Source organism: Pygoscelis adeliae, unplaced genomic scaffold (assembly GCF_000699105.1).
Source record: "Pygoscelis adeliae isolate BGI_AS28 unplaced genomic scaffold, ASM69910v1 Scaffold58, whole genome shotgun sequence".
Taxonomy (NCBI): Eukaryota; Metazoa; Chordata; class Aves; order Sphenisciformes; family Spheniscidae; genus Pygoscelis; species Pygoscelis adeliae.
The window spans coordinates 2,151,646-2,176,110 of NW_008825564.1; the positions used below are offsets into that span (position 1 = coordinate 2,151,646).

The 24,465-nt window shown below is 39.3% G+C and overlaps 1 protein-coding gene across 1 annotated transcript in view; it reads right to left on the reverse strand.

The window, feature by feature from the left end:
* Nucleotides 1-24,465, reverse strand: part of LOC103923990 (engulfment and cell motility protein 1) — a 160,088-nt gene that overhangs the window by 52,109 nt on the left and 83,514 nt on the right. Inside the window, exon 13 of the mRNA XM_009332425.1 lies at nt 9,407-9,511. Within this exon, the coding sequence (XP_009330700.1) occupies nt 9,407-9,511 (105 nt within the window). The remainder of the gene's footprint in view (nt 1-9,406; nt 9,512-24,465) is intronic.

Genomic DNA, 24,465 nt, shown 5'->3' on the forward strand with positions numbered 1-24,465 from the left:
ACAAAACCAATGAGTGATCAGAACGAGAAATGAAGGCTTGATCATGTTTTCCAAGGTAGACATTTCAGGCAGCATTGGTCAGCAACTGGTAAAAGCTGAATTTCTTCTGGGATTTAGCCATACGAATTGCCTGAAGTATCCCGTTTCCTCTGAAGCCAAAACGCTTTCCAAGAAGTGGGAGGCAGCCCTCCAACATCCAATTGTCTCACAAAGCATTTAGAGAGATACAGGAAAGAATACTCCTCCTCAGAGAATATGTTAGGTTGTTGTTTTTAACTGCAAGGTCTTTTGTACTTCCCCTTGTGTCATAATCAACGGTGCTCAGCATTCATCCAAAGAAGGCTCACCTGCCTTTAGAAGGTTATCTACCAATGGCATGGACAATAACATAAAATAAATTCAAGTGTCATGCCAAGATCACAGAATAATAATGCAAAATCTCCAGTACCAAAAAAAAAAACCCCACCCAAAATCAAAAGGTTTTCTAACTTTATGGCAGTGTTCCTTTATGATCCTCCATTGAATTATTCATCGAGTCCATCGCTACCTCAGGAGCACAAAACAGACCCTCAGGGAGGCAGTGGACTTAATTAAGGATTTTCCACATTTGACTACTGTGGGCTTAAAAATTTGCGTCAGCTTCAATAATGAAGCTTATACCTGCAACTAAGAGTTAATGACTGACAAAAGGAAAAGTTTTGAAGACAGGTATATTCAAAAGCTTCCTCATCAAAATCCGGGAGGATGAAACCACGAGACAGAAATATTCCTCCTTCACTGGGAAGGTGTATCGATTTAGCCAATCCCTTAATCCCTCACATTAAAGATTAAATTGGCTCAAAGTATACTGCCCACAGCAACTGCAGATGTAATTTTCAGATTCCTGCACCAACCTCAGAGCTTGGCAATGGAATAGAGATTCATTATGATTAGGAAATAAATACAGAAGTGAAAGGCAAGACCCACTATAGCTGCATCAATACTTATAATAAATCCCCCAGCAGACAGTTCAACAAGCATTGCTGCACTATTAAAAAGGAGCATTTCCCCAGACCTATTTTGTAGCACCATCTAAAATGATCCTGCGTTAACAGATACCAAGTTTTCTAGCAGTCTGCTGTAGGTTAATATCAAGAGGTTCAGAGAGCTGGTTAGTAAAGATGGTAAAAACCTCCTTAGACCCAAAATGAAAAGTCAGGCAGCATTTTAATAACCAAAAATTGCAGGGATGCTCTTCCTTTTCTTGACATTCCTTTTCCTTTTCCTAAGCCTCCTTATCACATATGGTAGGCTTCACCGTTCCCTTTTTATTTAGATGCTTCAAGTAACTCTAGGAAGCAAGTCCTAAGGATATGCTTCCTGAGAAGGATAAGGGACTCTACTGCAGACAGACTCGGTTTCCATTCATCCTCTTCACCAATTTTGCTTTCTTCCTAAGGCAGCTTGTCATTTGCCTCAACTTCAGCATCAGTGTTCTTCCAAGATCCTTCACTCAGCACTGTCCCCTCTAACCTGTCTATCTTCATTATTTTATTTTCAATTTCCCATGCTTCCCCTCTCCCTTATCTCAGCCTTCCTTCACATTCCTGAGGCATTACAGAAATTCCGCATGGCAAAACTAAAATAAAGCAACAGTTACATCTGCCTTCCTCAGGAAGGCACTAGAATTGCAATTTAAGACGAGATTTGAGAGAGAGCCGAGACCTACTACAGATACTGAAAAAGAAAAAGAAAGGAGCCACTGACACGAGAAACATAGACGCAAAGCTGTGCCTTATTTGAGGGACATCTAGTTACAGGACCATGTTAAGGATCAGACTCTAAGAGTCTGATACGTGCTTTGTCGTGCACAACTATGAATATGCACCTAGGGGATAACCAGCGCATCACGAGAGAAGTGCACTGTAACCTGCTGCTCCCGGGGAGAACTGCTAACAGAAGGCACGGAGCCCACTACGGCAAAGCAGCCAGGAGACAGTGACAAAGTCATACAGGGCAGGAGGGAAAAGAAAAGCATGTGATTATGTCATTATATAACAACATATAGGTAACAGGGTGAATTCAAACTGTCATGGTAATATTACAGCCAGTGTTTCACTCTGCAGCCATAAAACACTAACAAAGATGGCTTAAAATTGCCAATAGTTGCTTTTCTTCTGGAAAAATTATGGTGTGGTTTTTTTCACCTCTTTTAAAGCAAATCTAGTGCCAAACTATCACAAGCTAAATTTGGATGGTTCTGCAGTTGCTCACCTAGCAAGAAATTTTGTTTCTCACACAAACACCTTAGCATGCAGCATGATTATATTGTCTTTATTTTCCATCAAAAGCTAAACCACAGTGGTTTGTCTTGAAATATTATGTATCCTCCTCCTTTCTTTGCCACTCCATGGAGAACCAACCAAATCACTGTAAAGCATGGTGGTAAGACCCAAGATGAGAAGTCCCAGCTGCCATGTCACCTTCAGAAGCAGCACCAGGATGTGCTCTTCACTTCCCACAGGCACAGGCTAGGGGGGCAGTGATTTGGTGTTGACGTGGTCCAGTTTGAAAACTACCGGCCAGGTATTCCTTCTCCCTCCATGCCCCACACAAATGTACGAAGGCAATGCTTTCCCTGCAATCCCCTCCTGGCTCACCTGTGGCAGAGGAGGAGGGTAGGAAACTGCAGTACCTGCAGAACATAGCAAGTTTTTGAATTTTCTTTTCTTTCATAATGTGAAACAGGCCCTACTAGTGCCCTAATATTATTGTAGTATGGATATATTAGAAAAGCATCAACATTTATTGCACATCAATCAGACTGGCAGCTCAAGTAGCATCACAAAAGCTCCTGGCACAGAGTAAATGGGAAAACCTGTGAGACTCCATAGCTAGTCTTCTCTCCCCATGTATACACATCTCAGCTTTGCAGGTGGAGGGATCGTGGCTCCACAAAAAAGCAGCCAAATCCTTCTGTGCTACTGCTGCAACTCATGGTATGATTCAAAACCTTTGGAAGACAATAGCTAGACTTGCAAAAACTTCTGGGCCCTTTTGATCAGGCCCTCATTTAGCCAACAGCTTCCATATACATGGAAAAGTTTAGGTGTGCTATGAATGGTGAGAAGTGGTCTGAACGTACGCAGGACTGTAACACTGTCGTATGTATGCCATAGCGCATACCACACAGGGCTGTGCAGAGGGTGCCATGACTCCCTTACAATTCTCTTCCTCCCCCAGTACGAACTTAACTCTGCGTTTATGCTGCAACCAGCCACTCCAGGCTTTTGCCTCTTTACTACAGGGGACCCACCTCAATTCTGCCATCAGTGATGGAGGCCCTTGGAGCAAGACCACAAAACTTCCTGGTGTGTTGGTACGGAAAGCAGAGACATTGAGCGATGTTTGGGAAAAAAAAAAGGCAGGCAGAAAACCAGTTAGATATCTGAGTGGAAGGTAAGAACAGAGAATGGAAAGACTGGCAAGAGAAAAAAGAAGGCAAGAACACATTATCAGGCTGGGAACCACTGGGCTTAGGCAATTAGGTCTTATGTGGAAAACTGCATTCCTTCATGAGACACACCAGGAAGACACACGTAACAAAGCTCACTTTTCTCTCTACCTTTAGCAGAACAGAAGTAAGTTACATCCCTTTTCCTATAATTTCTGAGAAAAAAAATGGCATGGCAGAAGTCAGGCTCAGTTTTATTTCAGAGAATGCTGAAATTATATGTTGGACTACTCATATCTGATCAGGCTAGAATGAGTAGGCATGAGAAGACTTTGTGAATTGACGGAAGGATGTGTAGGCAGCCTCCTATACAACAACTGCATGGGTTAGAAAGTATACGGCAGACAGTCTGACTGTGACTCAACCCATTAAAGTTCTGAAAGGTCTCTGCAGGATGCCAGCAATCTTCCTGCCTGCATCACCGGCACTTGCAAACAGAACCTGCTCCTCCACTGCGACTTCTGAAGGTTTCAAAAGGGAAAGAACTCCCTCCTCAACCCCCTCTAAAAGCAGCAACTCAAGTAGCTGCTGAGGAAGAAGTGTCTCTGCATCGCAGCTGTGTGAATAACCAATTTCCCAGCTCAGCAGATGCAGGGGAAAGGGGATTTTCTACTACTGACGCTAAACCAGCTCAATTTTTAATTTTCACTGTTGGCTCAACCAAATCAAACATTGTTTTAATTTGGAGCATTTTAGTAACTTTTAAAATTTGTTTTAAATACAAGAACAGAAAATTTCGGAGCATACCACTAAATATCTTGCGTATCATTCACAAAAATGTAGTAGCGATGGATCCATTATAAAAGATACCAAGGGATTAATAAGCCCAACTTTTCAGCATGAATTTCAACACTGGTTTCCCACCCTGGTGACAATACTTTATACTGAAAATTCTATATTCAATATCTAACAAATATTTGCATGAAACAGATAAAATCAGTGGGAAAAGGGATAAACCTTCTCTCTACAGATGAGGGACTTGAATTTCAGGCTGCAGTAAAATGATCTCTTTCCAAGGAACACTTAGTTCTCCCTGCACAGATGAAGAACCTACTAATCTAATAAATGGCAAAGAATTGGGCATAAACTTGGGTATCCAGCTGGGCAGAATCCAAACAGGTGGACAGCCAATGCTCAGACCCGGAGCTGCTAAGTTTATTTGCAGTTTCTGCCTGAAGCACCAATCTCTTGTGCTTAAACAAAACAAGGAGACACAGTATGTGTCTTCTCAAGGCAAAATCTCACCCCAAAGAAACAGTGAGACCTGCTAGAATATGGCTGGTCATAAGCGCAGAAAGAAAATATAGACAAGTCACCAACTTGTCAGTCATCAAAAGCAAAATCATTAGAATGAGAAATGTGGACCCCACCAGAGACAATGTCATATAGGACTTCTTTGTAACTCAGCTGACTTACTGTGAAATACAATAACCTGTAAGTAAAATCCTACACTCCCTCCCTGATGAAGGTTATCACAATAGTTAGGTGATTGTGAGGAAAACGTAAAATAAGGGAATATTTCAATGGTAGTGCATTAGAAGCTAAGGTGTAGTTGCTGTAAATTCAGTTTACCCAATGGCATCTGCTCTTTCTGCCTGGAAACGCTGTTAAATTAGCCAAGATCCAAGATGAATGGCAGTCCACTCGCAACTGGAGCAGTAGCTTTGATTTTCCTGCCTGCTATCAAGAACACCTGAATGAACATTGACTGCACGTATAGGGGTCAACTTATCAAAACTGCAAAGCTAGTGTTTCTTTAGAAGCATCCCAGGCACAAAGATTGCACATTTAAACACAGGACAACAACTATCAAGTTTCTCTTTTTGGGATACAAATAAAAGGAGTACTCCATTTTGGTTTCTTTAGCTTGCACTTCACACCAAATTAAGTAAATGTCATTTTACATCAATATCAGTACTCACTGAAGTGCGTGTGTACAAAAAATAAAATCAGGCAAATGAATACACACCTACAAACACATGCATACAAAATATTTCAGTTTCATATATTTATACTTCTCTGCTCATTGTATTTTGAAAACAAAATGGATCTGAATAGTCTTGCACCACAGACTCCCAAACAAATCAGTGACAAAGCACCACTAAATGGAGATACTAATAGCAATGGTGGCATAATAGTATTTCCATGGAAAGGTTTTTCCTCAGACCCTTTTTCTACTTGGGAAAATTTCAAAGGCACACTGCTACAAGTTACCAGTAAGAAAAATCTCAAGATGTCTGCACTGAATAAAGTCTGTTTTAAATGTAACTTACAATTTTATTTTTAAAATTAGTAGAACATGAAGCTGAAGTAGTTTTGGAAAGGAGCAAATTGGAACCGGGGTGGGGGGGATGACTTGTCTGCTCCAAAAGAACACAAAAAAAAAATCTGTCATAAAACTTATTCCAATCATTTTCTTCACTGTTAACTTTAATTATACACTCTGACTGTCCTATAATTATGTAGCTTGGGAAGCTGCCAATTATTTCCTGTGGAAACTTTTAAAATTTCTTGCAGAGATTCAACATTACTTCCATCAATGCATTCCATATACTATGTCACTACCTCTTAAAAGTAAAGCCTCTGAAGATAGTGATTGATTATTTAAGTGGAACATGAAAAAAATGCAGTGCAAATCAGTCACTGATAGCACCAGACAATTAATAAAAAAGAGAAAGAAAAGCTAACTCAACAGGAAACTAATTCAATAGGAAACTTTTTTAAAAATCCAAATGATAGCTAAGGGCACCACACAATGAAAGAAAACATTTCCCCCCCCCTCCACTAAACAACCTTTCATCTGGATGCTCTAGTCATATTCTATAGTAAACAAAAACAGAGATTCAAAAACCATTAACTCAAAGTCTAAATACAGAAAAACAACACTACGTTTATCTGAAGGAAGACCACAAGTAAAGAAAACATATCACTGCTATTTCAGGAATAAGTATCCAACAGGAAAAAGGTGAATGAGAGAAATGGATTGTGGGGAAGTAGGTAAGAAAGAATCAAACAGGGAAAAAAGTTTGGTTATTTTTGTTTCCTCCTTCACCGTGTGACACCCATGTTTTCACCTTGAAATGCTTCTGCTTTCAAGATGGAGAGTTACCCATCTGCTCCACTGCCTTCATACCCATGTTCTTCAACACATTGCAATTGTATTTACTCTTCTTTTAAGTATTGTAGTTTGGTACTGGTCTTTGAAGCCCCACTGCCACCCCCATAAAGGGCACTTCAGTTTCAGACATCCTTCCCACCTAACTAATCCACTTATTATGCAAATTATTTCTAAGCAGAATCACTTATGAAAGGCAAAACAAGGAATGAAAAGGGAAGAGATTACTTACTGCCTGTCTTCTAACTTCTCCTCATCCATTTATTTTCAGTAATACAAGAAGATACCTTACTAAGGGCCATGAAGCTGGGGCATCCTAAGAAAGTGGCAGGTCAGACTGCAGTGATTCATGCTGCCCATTAAAATGCAGCACTGCCAATAAACCAGTGAAACCATTGTGATTTCCTGATAGTGCCTTTGCTTAATACACCAAATTCTGTCAGGAGAAACTTCATATTTTCCAAGTTTGTTTCAAACCACCTCTGGTTTTCAGTCTCAATTTTTAATTACTGCACAGCACAGATACTATCTCATTTGGAGGCTTAGGAATTAACCCATGGCACAGCAATCAACTGTATTGCAAAGGGCCAAGTTGAAAATAGTCCGTTCTCCTAGGAACCAAAACATTTTCTAGTATCAACAATGAAAAAAGGAGAAGAGCTCCTGTCAAACAAGTTGTTCAGTATGAAAGTATTATTTGTATAGCTAACAATTTCTTGTGGAAACTTAACCTTGACCACAGAGTGAATTTTTGTTAGGGTATAGGTGTGGAAATATATCTGAAAAAATAAGCAAGGTCAACAGGCTGTGCAAGTAGAGCAAACCGGCATTGTGGGAGCTTTGGGAGCCAAAGGCCATGAAGAAAAGATAATGTTAGATATGAAATAAGGAACTCAAAATGAGAAGGAAACAGGCATCTGAGGGCCCACAGGAAACTACTGTACACCAGCTAGTAAGTCAAGGAGACGAAAAGATAGAAAGTAGGTGTTCTCTGCGATCAAAGACTAGCAACGCTGTAGGAGTTGCACAACACTGTTCATCTCAGAGGTGTTCAGCATGCTGTTAACATGACAAGGTGGACCACCGCAGATGAGTGAGCAACAAATTTAATCTGAGCGTGCCTCGGTATGGCATTTCTAGTGTATGTGTACTCTTTCTCAAGCGGAAAATACATGAGGCACCCAGACACTCTCCTAACAGGAACCATACAAGAATAAAAATAGGCATCTCAAAATAACAGCAAAAATTCTCAGTAATGCAGCAGCAAAAATACTGCATTATAGAAACAAAGCTGAGCCAGCACTGAAGTCCCTTCTAAAGAGTGGCTAATTACATGCTACGCTGAACCCAGTTTTTAAGACAGCATTTGCAACATGAAAATGAAAATAAGAAAAAATTGAGAGATGTCAATGAAAGCTCTGTTTCAACAGAATTTCTGTCCTCTTTAAATTCTTTCACACTTCTTTAAAGCACAACTCTCTCATTTGGAGCACTGGCTACCCCTACTAACCATACTCTCTGAATTCAGAATTTTCAAAAAAAGCCTATGAAGATCTTACCAAATTTTAATGAGAAAAAGTAACCCATTCTCTTTTTATAAACAAAAACACATTTCAGCATAGTTTATGCAGAAAACATACTCGTTGCCCAGCATGTGAAATAACCCCTAATTTCAGGGGTTTATAGGATTTGATAAATCTTGCTGTATTGCATGCTACCACAGTTTTTTTTAACAGTTATTGCTAGATTCAGACTGAGGCAGAAAGATACATTTAAAGTATCTTTAAAAGATACTGACAATCTTGTGGTCTCCTATTATGTCCATGGATCATCCTGGCCTGGATAGCAGCACACCCTTTACAAACCTATCAGAGCTTTGACACTATTCTACTTTGAGCAAAAACGAGACAATAATGCATATTAAAAGTTCACTCTCTACTTTTTAGTAGGAATGATTGGCGTGTCTACTGTCTCCTTGCTATATACAACCTTCTTTACGCAGGTCTGCATGTGCACTTTTTCTTGGGGAGTTAAACCATCCCTACTATCTCAAGACACTGACATTCTAGACTATCCTCTACTCCCATCTGTGCTCGCTTGGCAAATATTCCTGACTTCCATAAAGGTCAGGAAAAGTTCTTCTATTCAGAGGCAGGTATTATTCAGCTGTATGCCTCTTCTTGTAAGGATGCAACACATAACTTGCTTTAACTACCCCTGAAATAACAAATGCAGGAAGTGGAGTGGGCAGGGGGCAGGAACAGGTTATGCAAGTGAATCATGATGCTTTTTACCTATTTTTCTCCAAGCATTACCTCACCTACAGCAGTAGTTTTAGAGGGCTTATTTTAACTCTCAGGACACTGCCAACTCAGTCACTTATCAAGGAATTTGCTCATCAAAGTCTCCTTTTCACAGAAAACCCCGACAGTTTTTGGTAGACTTAGAGCAGGGCAGAGAATTCTGCACAATTACTCATTTCTGAGCTTATGGACGTCCATCATGCATCTGAAAAAGGCACAAGCTCATCTCCCTTCTCTTTGCAGGCCTAAGCAAAATGTAATATTTGCAAAAAGTAGTATCTATAATATTTGACTCAGCAGTGACAGACTAGACAGCTGTACAGCTTTCTCCCAAAGCTTTTACAGACTTATGTTTTACTGTTACATGGTTTGCCTTCCTAGAGTTTGTTGTTAACGATATCAGGATTCTGAACCTCCTCTTCAAAGTCAGCTGTAAACAGGACACAACCAGTGTGAACAGGCAACCGCACAGATCTCAAAGACAAGAAGCCTTACCCGTATATAAGCATCCTGGTGATGTTTAGCAAAGTACAACATGTTGTCGAGGGCTAGCATTCCTGGAGGGGTCTGCGTAAAATCCATTGCTGGGTTTACATGATTCTGTAAAAAGATAACAAGATCACTCAATTAGCATCTTTACAAAAGCTATCAGCTCCCCAGTGATGTGCACTGCGTCAGCATGCTGTGCCAAGAAGGCCAGCAACAGAGCTCTTCTTGCTGAGCCGAAAACTCTTAACAAGGAAATGGTCCATGCCTCAAAGAACTTTAAAGCCAAATGAGGTTGGCATGCCACTCATTCACTTCTGTAGCTACGGAATGGAATTTCCCAAAGGTTGAGTGCTTTAGAAGCACAGATATCCAAGTCTTTCATGGCAGATAGACTCCTTGGTGGTACCACAGACTAAAAGTACTATTTACATGAAAATGCAAATATATATGCAAACACTTATTTGTACAACTGCTATGGAACAATTTCAAACAAACCACAAAAAGGAAAAAAAATACTAGATTCAAAAGCTATATTAAGTCTGTTGGATCTTGTGGACTCCTGAACACAAAGGGTATCAGACAAAAGTGTATGAAATTAAACAGATTCACCTTGTGGAATTCAGGTAAATTTTTTGTTACGTTCTGAATCTATGAATTTCAACTATGGAATTAATGAATGAGCATACCAAATATAACCAAAACTTGATAGCTTCCACATGCTCCTACAAATTTCAAAAGTTCAGTTTCACACACTACATGAAAAACTACATTTGCTCAAAATATTCATTAGTCCATCTTTTGATTGGAGGGAATTAAATATACATTTGAATAAGTTTCATGTAGTTCATGGTTTAGAGATGAACATTTGCCTGGCTATGGACAGGCTCAAAAACACCACAGAAGCTGCTCAGAAAAACAAAGACTCAAAAGTATACCTCCGTCAAAAAATGCCTATCATCTACGATGCTCTTTTATCAGTATCACCTTTGCAATGTCTCCAGCTCCACTCATCATTCTGACACAGAAAGATTTCCCTAGTTGCTTCGCAATGGCATTTCTATTCTGCAAGACCCAGCTGACAGAGACTTTAAAAGTACATTTACTAGCAGAAAACTAATTGGCAAAGATCAGCACAGATTTCTTCTTCCATCAGTCTGTTTCTGCTGTGTGCTCAGGGTCTGATCCACCCACCCCACTAACAAAAGCATGGTTTTTACTGCTTTTCCTCCTGTTGATTCTGCCAGGCCATAAAGCTGTAGAAATATGAGATTCCACTCTCTTGCCCACCTTACCTTTAGATGTATGATAAGTTAGTTTTAGCCAGTCAATAAATCCTAGTCACGTAAAAAATTAGAAATACTAGAAAGTGAAAATTACACATTAAGATGGCTGCTGCCACTTTAAAAGCAGACAAAGATTTTGGGCTGAAGATGGCATCCACAATTTGTTCATTTTACATCTCTGGCTTCGGAGAACTGGTGTACAAGCAATGCAACCACAGGCTCATCATTTTGCAATAGGGAATCAACAGGATGTCTGAAATCCTAGATTTTGTACGCAGCAGGTATTTCAGAGGGATAGTAGTCTAGAGCGGGAAAACAAAGGCTTACTGAGTTGTGTTTTCCAAAAACTTTTTTTAATATTTTTGGGTTTGGGGGGTGGTGGTGTTTGTTTGTTTTTCAAACTTTCATCTGTTCATCTGAATCATGAATGAAAGTCCTTTGTGGCTATTTCCCCAACTCAACGTTCCATCTTCCACATGTGATACGTTTATCAGTCAGAACACTTAAAGTAAGTACAAGACTGTTTTACACAGATCATAAGCCTAACAGACTTCAGCTTCTGGAAGGAGAAACCTTCCCTCCCTGCCATTTTCAAGCATTCCATAAAGTGCGTTTTTTGAGATGTTGGGTCTGGCAGGCACACAAATGTGTGTCTCCCCCCAAAACTCCCCAAACACAGCATGAACATCTTAGCAGGACCTTCTATGCATTTGGAACTACCTTCATTTTGGGCGTAAAGTACAATTCCTGGGGAACACCACTTGACACCTAGCCTCACCATGAGCACATTTCCTTGGGAAAGCTGTTGGGAGATTGTCACCAGTTTTACAATGCCTTTTGCAGGCAGAACTTCAGCACAGGGCTGCAAATATTCTCTCTACCCCCAAGCTACAGCACAGGCAGAGTATACTTGGATAAATACCTGGCAAGCAGAGAGCATCAAGATCCAGCTACCTTTCTCCAGATATTAATATTAGCACGCATTTCACTGGTGCTAATACAGTGAAATGTATTTACAAACAATACAAACAATGTTAAAATAAAAGCAAGATACTGAAATAAAAAGGCTGACCTACTGTTGCTTGAGTAGTTCTTTCCTTCATCCCATTCTACATCTCAAATTATATAGAAATGTCAAAAAAACAGTGGGGACATGAGAAATCTCACCACATTTAGTAAGGATGACTCATTTTGTCTCTTGCCATCACTACTAGTTCTATATTTAATCAGAAAAGCCATCTCTCCATCACTTATTACTTTTTCCAAGTCAACCCTATAAACTCAGCTATTTTCAGTTGTTTGTTTCAAAAGTTTCTGTCACTTTGGATCCCAGGATAACTAGGGCTTGATCTTCAGCTCTGTTAAGTCAAATAACTGGAGATACGCCAGCTGATAATAGCTGAGGATCCACAAGACAGTTCTGGCATGTGTGAGACAATACATTATCTTCAATTATTCTTCCAATTCAAAAGGAATGCCAGCTGCTTTGTTCCCTTCCTTCTTCCTCCCTCCCCCTAAAATCATCCTTTTCTTAACAAGTTGAACGTTTGTGGTTGAAATATTAACTTATTGAGAGTGGGTTTAGGAATGAGATACAAAGCTAAATTATCTAAAATGCTGTAGTGAATAATTCAGAAGTATGCAAACACCCCCACCTACAACATAATTTATTAAACATATGGAACATAACGCTTCAGGCATATTAGCTGCATCTGTTTAGTACAAAGTCTATTGCATTTTTCTCTTTATAAAACGCCAAGAGTAAGAAATACAAATGGAACAGATTTGTTACCTCCAATTTTTGAGATCATTTTTTATTTTTTCCATTAGACTGAATATTATCTATGCATCTTTCAGCTTCAGCGTCTGAGCAGTATTTAACAGCTTATGCTCTTATACCACATATATTAATATACCAAAAGCATCAAGAATTTGTTAGCCAGCTTAGTAGGGTACTGTGGAAATGAAAATTCATTCTTTTGGGTAAGACATAAACTCAAAATCATGTCTGCTTATGCCATTAAAAAAAAAAAAAAAAACCACGCGGCATGTTTCACAAGATTACAGCTATTCTGGATAAATTCCAGTGCAGTAATTGTATTCAGACAACCTAGTATTCTCGTGCAGTCCTAGCTGCGTAAAGCTTTCTTCTCTCTCTCTTGCCCTGAATGGCTCCACTGTCTTACTCTGGGCTTCCAAGGCAATCGCTGAGGGATGTACAGATTTGTCATAAGAATGTGTCCTCGCACTGAGATGCCTAATCACAGTAATGGTGTACTGTCTGTAGATAACTGCTAATGGAATAAGCACCGCTCGTTCCTTATTTTTTTCCTAACAGCAGTATCTTCCATGTGAATATGCTGAAGCACAGAAACCATTTATTTCCCTGCATTCCCAGCCTATTTAGGTACAAACTTTTTATTTCTGTCTTGACAGATATCGACAGCCTATCACAGATTTTGCATCAGTGTTATGTTCAACTATGTAAATCAGTTGCCAAGTCATGCTAGTTTGTCCTGAAGCTGCTTGCAGTAAGGTGCTAGACCCAGTAATAGCTGTTCTACACAGAAGAATGAACTCCTGTTCTCCCAGCCCCAAAGCAGCTCAAGTGAAACGCTATTCTGTATGCCACCCTTCTGTAGGTTTGTATGACAAAAACACTACAGAAGATCCCAGGGAGGAATTAGGATTGTAAAAGACCTGATGATAAAAGAACTTCAGAACATCTGAAAAAGAAGAGTCCAATTTAATTGGTGTATGTCTAAAAGGAACCCTCTCAAAACTGGTCATATTTTTTCTACAGAAAAAGGAACAATCTGTCTGCGAAGACAGCGCAAAGAACAGTAATCACTTTCTCCCATCTTCAGTTACTAGCACTTATTGAACTTCTTTCTTTTATATGTAAACCAGTGTTCTGTGGGCTAGGAGGGAAAGCAATCACCTGGTTTTACAGCACCTATGCAAAAACCCTCCCTGGGTCAAATGAGGATATTCCAGTAGTACATACGGGGACGTTTGTTCCTAAGAACTCAGGACCAGGAGGATGGGAACGTTTTAAGTGACATTTGCAGTGAATTATGAATTGATAAACTTATGTTGGAAGTATCAACAAGGACACAACCTCACCATTTACCCCGTCCCTAAATAATCCTGAAGTTTTACATGCAAAATATTCCCATCTGTTCATTTACACAAGAATTACAAGCATGAAAAAATGCTACATTAAAAAAAAAATTGTGAAGAGGTAGTCAGCTAAAATTCTTAATGAGGAAGTAATCTTGTCTTTTTATTTAACAGCACTATATTCAAAGAGATGATGATGCACCCAATTTGCACCATCCAATTTAATGAGATATAACAGTGACTTGGGAATTTTCAACCTCTATGTATTCAATGAAAGCAAGAGCTAACAAACAGATTGTTTTTCCCTTGATAACTCTTTATATATGCAAATATGCATTATTTTTTTTCTTCTGAAGCCAATTTTTTAAATTTTCCAACAGAACTCCATAATAGAATGAAACTGTATCTGGAAGATCCCTGAATTTAAAAAAAAAACAAAAACAAAACCAAAAACCAAACCAAAACAAAAACAAACAAAAAAACCCCACTGTCTACCTCAAGTCAGAAGTATCCAAGCTCAGCAACTGTTAGATCTTTGGAAGATTATGCAAAAAATCTTTTAAGATACAGTGCAAGTCATTTAAATCACATCCCCACTACCCCACCATGTATAAAGAACTCCGGTATATTTCTACGGGATACAGTTTTCATAAAGACTTACAAATTATGTTTGCATACAACAATGGTAGTTTTTCCTTCAACTAACATATTTCCAGCTTTTTCCAGCTTCATGTTTCAGCAAATATTTGGCCATGTCTACCTGCTTTTTTTTTTTTAATGACAGCTTTGCCATACATATTAGTAGACTGCAAATGTTATCCTTCAATAATAAAACTCACTCCAATCTACATAACATGTTAAGTAACAGCCTTTCTAGATCAAGTTTGAACTCACCAATATAAAACTGACCTTCTCAATAGCAAAGAAGTCATAAGCACAATCTGCACATAATTTGCCCTATAAAAACCAAAACAACCCATAATTTGACTACCATATTCCCTTGATTCAGTGAGCTACTATGTAATCTAATGTAAAGCACCACAGAGCTCTACATGAGTCACCACCAGAAATCTGTCCCAATCATGAATGGATGCTATGGTGGTCAGAATTGCAAAAATCTGTATGTTCTGGTGGCACAACTAAATCAGCTAAAATCATCAGATAAAACATAACAGGGCATGTCAAAAGACAAGCACTGCGTATTTTCAGCCATGAATAAATTACACATTGTAAAGCAAGACATAAAACTCTTGCATAATTCTTTTTATTTTATACATACCTATATTACAACTTTACAGTTACGTGGAGGTAATGCTTTGGATTCCAAGATCTTAAGCCCTATGGACTGGCAATAGTTTGAAAGCCTAAAAGAATCTGAAATGAGTGCTATAACTTAGAGTGATCACATTTTGTCCAATGCATGACAACTATGAACCACCTTACAGGTTTTATTTTAGTTAACAAGGACAGACTTTAAAGTTGGATACGTGCTTAGCACTTCACAGATTGTTGACTTCTTATTATTGAAGTAATGTTTTCTGGGCAAATGAAGTTATCAAGCAGTAACAGGTCACATGCTCTCTCAGGGATATTTAAAACAAATCAATGGGACATGGTCATTTCAATTACATTTTTTCAGTGTGGGAAATTACTACCAGATATCTCCCAGTATCCACTAAGTTTACAGAATAACTGAACAAGCAGTCAAACATCCACTCGCAGACCTAGCTAGACTGGGTCGAGAAATTAAAAGCCATGCTAGTTTATTACTACTCCACACTTGAGATTACCAGTTCATTTAACAGCCACGTCAGCGGACCTTGCCAGATTTCCTGTTCCACACTTTTGGGCAAAGTCAGTCCTCTTTAGGGGAAACTGCTGTTGGACAAGGCATGAGCTAATCCAGACAGCTTTCACTGCAGGGAATTAGGGACCATTCCCAGGAGACTTTCTAGAGGCTCAGCTGAAAGGGTGTGAGGCAGGTATCCCTCCAAGTCAGGGAGGGATAGCAACCAAGGTTGCTATTCGGATAGCTCCAGCTCTTCCAAAATGATGATGGATGTCTATTACCCATGTCCTGGCCAACAAGCAATTTTTGCGTTGTTTGAACTATAGCAGTCAAGAAGTACACCAGGATAAACTGGCATGGAGTATCCCCAACCTAAAAAGAAATAGTGTTATAAATATAGGCCTTTTTATGACCTTGAAATGTGTCAGGAGATCAACTGGTTTAATTTTAGCAGTGTCATTAAAGCAGTTTGCCTTTTCTACATAGATAGGATCTAAGGCATGAATTCTCATCCTGCCCAGCAGGATAATTATCAAGCTAGCAAGACGACAGTCATGTGAGAAAACTGTATGAAAAGTGCTAGCAGGAACAGCAAGCAAAAAAAATTAATCCATCTAAACTTGAATATTGTAAATAAACACAGATTAAATATTTGCAATTAGATGGAAGTCAGACACAGCAGAATCAAAATCTACCCGAGTAATTTTATCTCTGTTTGTGAATCCTATCAGATATGTAAATTAGTTAGACTTAGCATTCCTAAGTCCAATTTTGGCATAGAAAAGCCTTTTCTGAGTTCAGGTAAGCTTAATGTCTGTTGAGTAAAGTACACTGTGACTTCCCCTCATTATTTAAGCATAATGGCTGACACTGTTAGTATATTGGTGTACAAGCATTAACAGTCCTGACTGATGGTTCAAAGACTACTTATTAAGGAGAAATTCAGAGCTCTTCAACAGGCATTTTATACAAAAGTTAAGGAAATTATACAAAATAGTTAACAAGTGTACATATATATGTATTTTAGCATATGGCCAAAACATGTGAGTTGTATAGCCTATCAAAAAGAAAAAAAAAAGAATCTCTAGCCCTTTATATTAAGTAAAATGAAAGGTTAAAAACCTAGTTCTGCCAATCTTGGGCTGCTTGAATCAGGGTCTTCTAAGCATAAGACTACTAGTAGACCATCTTTTTGATTGTTTTAGTTACACTTCAGCCAGTTTTATCTAAATTTAACCTTTTTGACATAACATTTGCCTCTGTAATTAAGGTGTGTTAATTAAAACACCTTTCAATTGTGGTTTCTTTGAAAGAAAAATTTCTTCAATTATAAGCAATTGAGTAAAATCAGGGTAAAAATAATCATTAGAATTTTCCCGAGGATGGGTATCTACAGGGAACCCACATGGGAAGCAGCTCACTTAATTGCTGCAGTTGCCTCTCCCGTACATCATCACTCAGAAGACTTAAGTGAAACTCCGAATGGGATCCTTCCTGCTGGAACAACTGTCAGCTCTGGTAAAGGATATGATGCTTATGTACTATGGTAGGCATGGCACAACCACAGAACAAGACGACCAGCACTCCATTTGTGCAGTGAATTACACTTCCCTTGGAACTTCATTAATAACAATGACTGTGGTGGCTGGGGACATCCCTGCATCTTTACAAGCCACGTTGCTTTGAGAACAGTGAGCTTTGCAAGAAACCTAAACCCAGCGCCAAGTATACCAAAGGTAAGTTGGGATAGATCTTGCTCTCCTTTTAGATATTTCTGTAGAAAGGTTTCACGTTTTTCTTTTTCAGGAAAGCTAGCTAAAATGGCTGTCATGTGCAAAAGCAAAGGGCCAGGCTATGTTTAGTTCAAATAAAAAGTAGAGAGAAGTCAGCCCTGTGTCTGAGAAAACTCCACTTCAAAAAGAATCAGCCATGTGAATCTACTGACTGCCTGGCAGCCAGATACAGCAGCTGCCAAAATTTAAAACTGGGGAACTGAGCCGAAATGTCATCTGCAGCTAGGCATACTGACTCATGGTCCTAGGTAAAAAAGCCTGCTGCCACTACGGAGCTCTGTGGTTCACACACTGCCACTTCTTTTATTACCTGTGACCAAATCAAGCTTCCAGCAACCACAGAGGACAAGCTGAAAACTAATCTACAAAAAAGGAACTGTCAGTATCTATGATATTTTAGCTACCTTTGGATGTATGTCCCCACATACAAAATGACTAGCTCTACAGTCAAATCTTTCCCCTGCTTGAGTACAAACAGCCAAGCTTTGTAGATGTCAGAGGTGGGTTTGGAAAAAAGGACCGATCCCTCCTAAAACCTTTGAGTCCGTACTTCTGTCTTAAGTCAACAATAGCCTATGCCCATCCTATAGCATACTCTCATCTGCCCTCAGTAGTGAGGCAATAAAAAAAGGACCAAAAAACACTGGATCCATTTATCAGGGAATTTCAGTTCACTTGACTTCCATTTTTCCTTGCCTCCCTCTACAGGAAAGTGAAGCTCTTGTGACTAGAGCTGTGCTCTGTGAAATACAGGTATGTTTTGCATGTCTGGGCATTAGTCTGCTCTGCTTCCAGTTTCCTCCAGACAGACATCAAAAAGAGGACGGAGCTGCACCAAAATGTAGAAAGATTTAAGAAAATTAAGGAATTTTTAAAAGAATACATATTATTGAAGAGTGGCTGGAAAGCTGCCTGTCGGAAAAGGACCTGGGGGTGCTAGTTGACAGCCGGCTGAACATGAGCTGGCAGTGTGCCCAGGCGGCCAAGAAGGCCAATGGCATCCTGGCCTGTATCAGAAATAGTGTGGCCAGCAGGAGCAGGGAAGTGATCGTGCCCCTGTACTCGGCACTGGTGAGGCCGCACCTTGAACACTGTGTTCAGTTTTGGGCCCCTCACTACAAGGAGGACATTGAGGTGCTGGAGCATGTCCAGAGAAGGGCAACGAAGCTGGTGAGGGGTCTGGAGAACAAGTCTTATGAGGAGCAGCTGAGGGAGCTGGGACTGTTTAGCCTGGAGAAGAGGAGGCTGAGGGGAGACCTTACCGCTCTCTACAACCACCTGAAAGGAGGTTGTAGTGAGGTGGGTGTTGGTCTCTTCTCCCAAGTAACAAGCGATAGGACGAGAGGAAATGGCCTCAAGTTGTAACAGGCCAGGGAGGTGGTTGAGTCACCATCCCTGGAGGTATTTAGAAGACGTGTAGATGAGGCGCTTAGGGACATGGTTTAGTGGACATGGTGGTGTTGGGTTGACGGTTGGACTCGATGATCTTAGAGGTCTTTTCCAACCTTAATGATTCTATGATTGCTGCTCATGTAGGGGCTGTGTAACAAGCTGACTACATCAAACAATCAAAATACTCAGAATTCAGATACGAAGGTGGTTTTAATTTGGGGAAATAATGCAGTTATTCATGAATGAGTCGCTTTCCTCCCCCTTGTCTTTTAATTCATTCACAGGCCTAAGTTAATGAAATCACATATTCAAAGAGAATGTCTGTAATTCTTTGTAACTGAAGAAAATCTAAATACTGTGTGCTGTGCTATTTACTGTCCTTTAAATTTTACAACAGGCAAAAAAACCATGAGGAATGAGAGGAGGGGGAACAGAGCAATATGTACATTTAAGTAACATACATATCTGCATGCATGCATACACTGGAAAATTGCATAGCCTTAAAAAAACCTATTTGCAGTAATTAACATTAAATTGAATTTACACTGTTTCACAAAACTACCATCTCTTCAATATCAAGCAAGGGTTCGTGTGGAATCAGCTACCCAAGTCAAGCCTTGTGAAACAAATGAAGCCCACACTACAAAAGAAAAGAGATATCATTACATTTGACCAGTTTTGGGGGATGTTTCTTCATCTTTTTTTTTTTGTACGCAAATTCTGAGGCATGGGCAGTATGTAATATCTAGAAAAAGATGTCCAAGATCCATCTCTAAGAGAAGGGGTCAGAAAACAATTAGCAGTAAAAGAACTCTGCTGTTATGATGCACTTGAAAAACTGCTCAGCCATACTACATCCAAATCCATGGAGCCTGCCTGCCCCCAAGAGTTTATAACTGGGATGCACATAGTATATAAGCAGCAAACAAGAAAATACAGTGAAATCATAGGTAGTATATAAAAAACATATGCCAGAAATGCAATGTTCCATTGCCCTAATTTTACATTAGGACATTTACATTTGCTAGTGAGTTTTCCTCAAAAGAGGCATACTTTTTTAAATCACAAGGAGTTTAAGATTTTTATTTTACAATTTCTCAATTAAAAATATTGGAAAGGTATAAAAATATAAAAACACTTTTATCTTCCCTCTGCAAAATAATGGGACTTATCCTGTCATTAAGAAACTGATTTAAAGGGTGATTCCTCCAACTAATATTTATAATAAACACAAAATGGTCAAATAAAATATTAAAAAATCGAAACACAAAGATTGAGATTATAGAGAGTCAGTTCATTCCCACAGACACACAACCAAAGATATTTCATCCTGATTAGTTTCAACTTCATTCTTAAAGTCATACTGAAAGGTCAAAGAAGGTTGATAGCCCATCAAAATGGGATTTAAAAATTTTTTTCTTTTAAATCTGTTCTCCTCTGGAAGGACTAAAGCTAAGAGGAATTCAGCAGCATACAGTAAAAGGCTGGTTTATTCATTTTAACAATGTGCAAATTGTTAGACACCCACAGTTCCTGACAAATAATCCTGGTAAATCACATGCAGCTGCATGGTAAACAAGAACAGCAGCTTTAACATATGGACTTGCTGGCCGCAGTTGTTGGTCACTGTAACGATGCATCTGACCCAGACGCCTCTTTTTGTGCGATTATTGACTCAGACCAACAGTACCAAGTTTATATAAACTTAGTAGCTCTTCTAATACACAGATATCGTCCACTGTGCATGTCATAAGGTCAGGTCTTCCTGGTTGCAACTGACCAATTTTTGTTAATAAAGTTTCTCAGGTTTTCTCCCAGCCATTTAAAACCTCATGCCTCCAAACAGCAGTAATTCTCTTCCATTGCTCTGTTAGTGCTCAGGGTCAGCAGACAACAGTCTGATGATGAAGAAAAAAGTGCATTATCTTTCTTTGGATTTACTGATCAATTCACGGTTTTCATCACTCATTTCATTTTTTGTCATTCTTCAGTATTTATTCTACACTGAAATCACACTTGGCTGAGAAGCTATGGAGTCACCTGACAGCATCTGCCCCTGCGGCCGGAGGAGTTCACCCCTCTCCCTTGGGGGGGGTCTCACCCCAAGGCATCCTCACCAGCTCTGCCCCACTCACATACACGAAGGGCAACCAAGCAGTGCCTTGCTTGTGCTCAGCAGGCATCTTACCCACACCTCCTTGCACTGCTCGAAGTGGTTCAGGGCCTCAACGGAAGAGATTTGCGGATCAGACGCTAACCCTGGGGGCTACCCTCCTCTGAGTTATACCAGGGGAAATCTCCCCAACAGCCAAACACTGGCTTGAATGTCTCAGCAAATCTAGATGTCAGTGTGGAGAGTGGAGTTTCAGCATGAATTCTGTCAAGCTGAAAACCTCAGCGTGCAGTACTTCATTCTATGTGCAGCAATCCTATTTCCAACACGGTCCCATGTTTCCACAACTGAGCACCAAATACATAGCACAACACGAAACCGTGGAATGCCTCGTTTATGGCAAACAGTAACTTAAAACTATGAAACTATGCTTATGGGAAAGAATGCAGTAGGTCACGCAAGCATTGGCTCCTAACAGCACCCAGCACAGGATGGCTATGAGTCAGCTTGCGTGGCACCTCAATGAGTTCCATATTTCTGCTCTTAGGTTTGGAAAGAGATTGATGCTTTGCTGCTATTGCTCACTTTTGCAGAACGTGGCCTGAGTTGGCAATCAAATGTAAGTTTTTCTGATTAGATCTTTAACTACATTTACAAAATCTCATCTTTTACAGATTTGCAGAGACTGTTGGGGGGGAGGGAACCCAAACACTAAAACATCCAGATTGCAAGAAAGCATCCCTGTCATGGAGCCTACACAAGGCTGAAAAACACTCAGACACAGGAACAAACTATTATTTTAGAGAGAAAAAATATCTCACCAGTAAGTGCCAGACAGAAAAGAAACTACTTACAGTGTACTGTATAACAAACTGCAACATGCAAGCCAAATTAAGCAACTTTTTATTGCCCCCAGAAGTATCATTTAGCCTAAACAAACATCAAACATCTGCTGGCTTTCAACTGAGAAATGGGAATTTACAGCCCAGAACAATTATTTCTACTATTTCTAAGGCTGAAATGATTCTGTACCCATGCAAACGAGCTGTTGAACAACTTTTGTGAACAACCTAAATCTGGTATGATGCTGGTGCCCTCTGCTGTGCAGTATTACAAATTAGTTAGCAGCTTTCTTTTAAAATGATGTTCAGCTGTACTCCAAATAATATCAAGCCATACAAATACAGTAAATCAAGCATTTCTACCTTCAGGTGAATATTAAAGAAGCACAATCCTGACAGACATTCAGTATTACTGTAAAGAGAAGGTCTAAGTATTCACTTAGAAAACATTCTGTGAGACTACCATGTGGAGCTGCATACTGTAAAATAATCTAAAATATTAAGCTAATAAAATTAAAACATTCCTTTGTTTTTCAACAAGTGAAACGACACTTTTTTTTTAATAGGAAATAAAATTAAAAATCCCTTTTCAGACTGAATTATCTCCATATAGATTCAGGAAATTTAACTATAAAATTAACAACTGGGCTTACTGAGTGCAGCTCCTCCAAATGCCAGTGTAGACTAGTAAAACCCTTAGTTACATCTTTAGTATTGTCATCAGTTCATTTATATTTCCTTCCTCTTCCATTCTGTTTTTCTTTTCTTGTACTTCACGTGTTTTGTTCACTTTTCTAATACAGGTTTCAGTACCTCTACTTGTGGTTGCTCTGCCAGAGATCTATCAAGTAGCAATATTCACAGAAACATTAAGGAAGCAAGATGTCAAAAGCAAATGCAAACTTGAGAAAGCTGTTTAAATGACAAGTAAAACTGGTTGTGCCACCTGCAGTTCAGGTTGTCTGACACTTTCCATTGTTAGACTTTCTTTTGCTTTAGATACTTTACAACTATTTTAAGTGCCAGGGCAGAATGCCTAGCATCTCTTTAGGTTCAAATGCCTTAGCAAGTTTTAGGAAATTATTTGATTATTTTTAGGAATGTTTTACTAAGCACTGTATTGCTCTTATTAAATCAATATTTACACAATTGTTTTTTCAAGAAACCCCAGCCCACTCACGCTACACAAGAAAAACTTCTAGTTTAGTGAAAGACTTGTTCTTGTGTCAGTCTTGAAATTTCTCTGTCACATAGGCTACATTTGGCCACGTAATAAAAACTCAGGATGAACTGAATTTAACAAGTCTCTCTGGAGCACAAACAGTTTTTTCTGAAGACGCTGCTGGTCCTGAGCATTCCCTGGCCCCATCTTCAAGGCTTAGAGAAAAAGGAAACCAGGAAGGAGCGGAGTAGAAAGAGAAGTTAAGTGGAAGGGCACACAGCAACAGTGAGAGGAAAGGGTCAAAGTCAGGCGTTTGGGAGTGGGAAGGCTTAGAGGAAGAAGGAGGGCAAGAGTGGTAGGGCAGAAACCAAGGCAGATGGGAAGGAGGACTATAATTATCAGCCTGGGGCTGAACAAGAGAGAAAGATCATGACAGAAACGCGAAGTGTAAAGGAGGAGAAAAGCAGAAGCAGACAGAAGAAATATTGCACATGCATATAATTAAATGTGACAAAGAAGGAAGAAAATTAATTAAGGCTTTAAAGACTTATTTCTGCCTTTTCCTAAAAACATTCAACTTCGCTGCTCTTCTAGTACAAGGTGGTGCTACGCTTCTGATGCAGACAGTATTAATGAAATACACACGCATTTCAAACATTTACATCAGTTTAGATGTTTTCATTGGTTTAAGATCAATGTCACATGAGGTCCTGGGCTGTTATTCCCCGTGACTAGATCTTGTTCATGTGATATTCCTATACACAGCAATAGGATTATACAGATAAATGTTACTCTCTGAAAACAGGAATGACAGCACTGGTCCTCAAATTCTATTTTGTCTCAAGTACTTCCAAGTAAGTGTTTAAGAAAGCAAATACAGTCATATGAATATCTAACTATGTCTTTTTAATTAAAAGGTGATCAAATACTGCAAGTAACAGTCACTACACAACAACTCTCTCATAACATCTAGAAATAAATAAGTATGATTAGCCTTCACCTTCCAAAACCTACCCTGAGGAATAAATCAGCAACAGCTCATTTCTAAAATACCTACTGAAAAAATTCAGCTTCAGAACTGAATGACAGAATGGAGAGTGAGGCTTGCAAGCAACGGAGAAGAGCAACCTCTAGCGGTCATAAGGGTAAAAATGAGAGAATAAATGGTATGTAACTGGTTCAATATTAAAGGGAATTTCAGTGGCAAAGGGCAGACCATGTATTTTTTCTGGTCATAGCATCTGCAGCTGTAATTCTGGTAAATAAAAGGACACTGAAATTTATGAACCATGTACTACAATGAAAGATAAGAAGAATCTCCTTTCTGGTGGACTGCCATTAGACATGGTTTCTGCTCTGCTGCATGGTGCTTAATTATTAGCTATCATTAATTAACAACAAAGGATTTTACTTTAGAGTGGGCCATTGTTACATACAGAAATATGGCAACCTAAGGGTCAGACACTTCTGTCTCAAGGCAAAGCAGCCTCAGCTACTGCATATCTGAATAGCTCAGCAAAAGGAAATCTTCTCAAACCAACTGGTTTTCCAGCAAGAAATGAATTCAC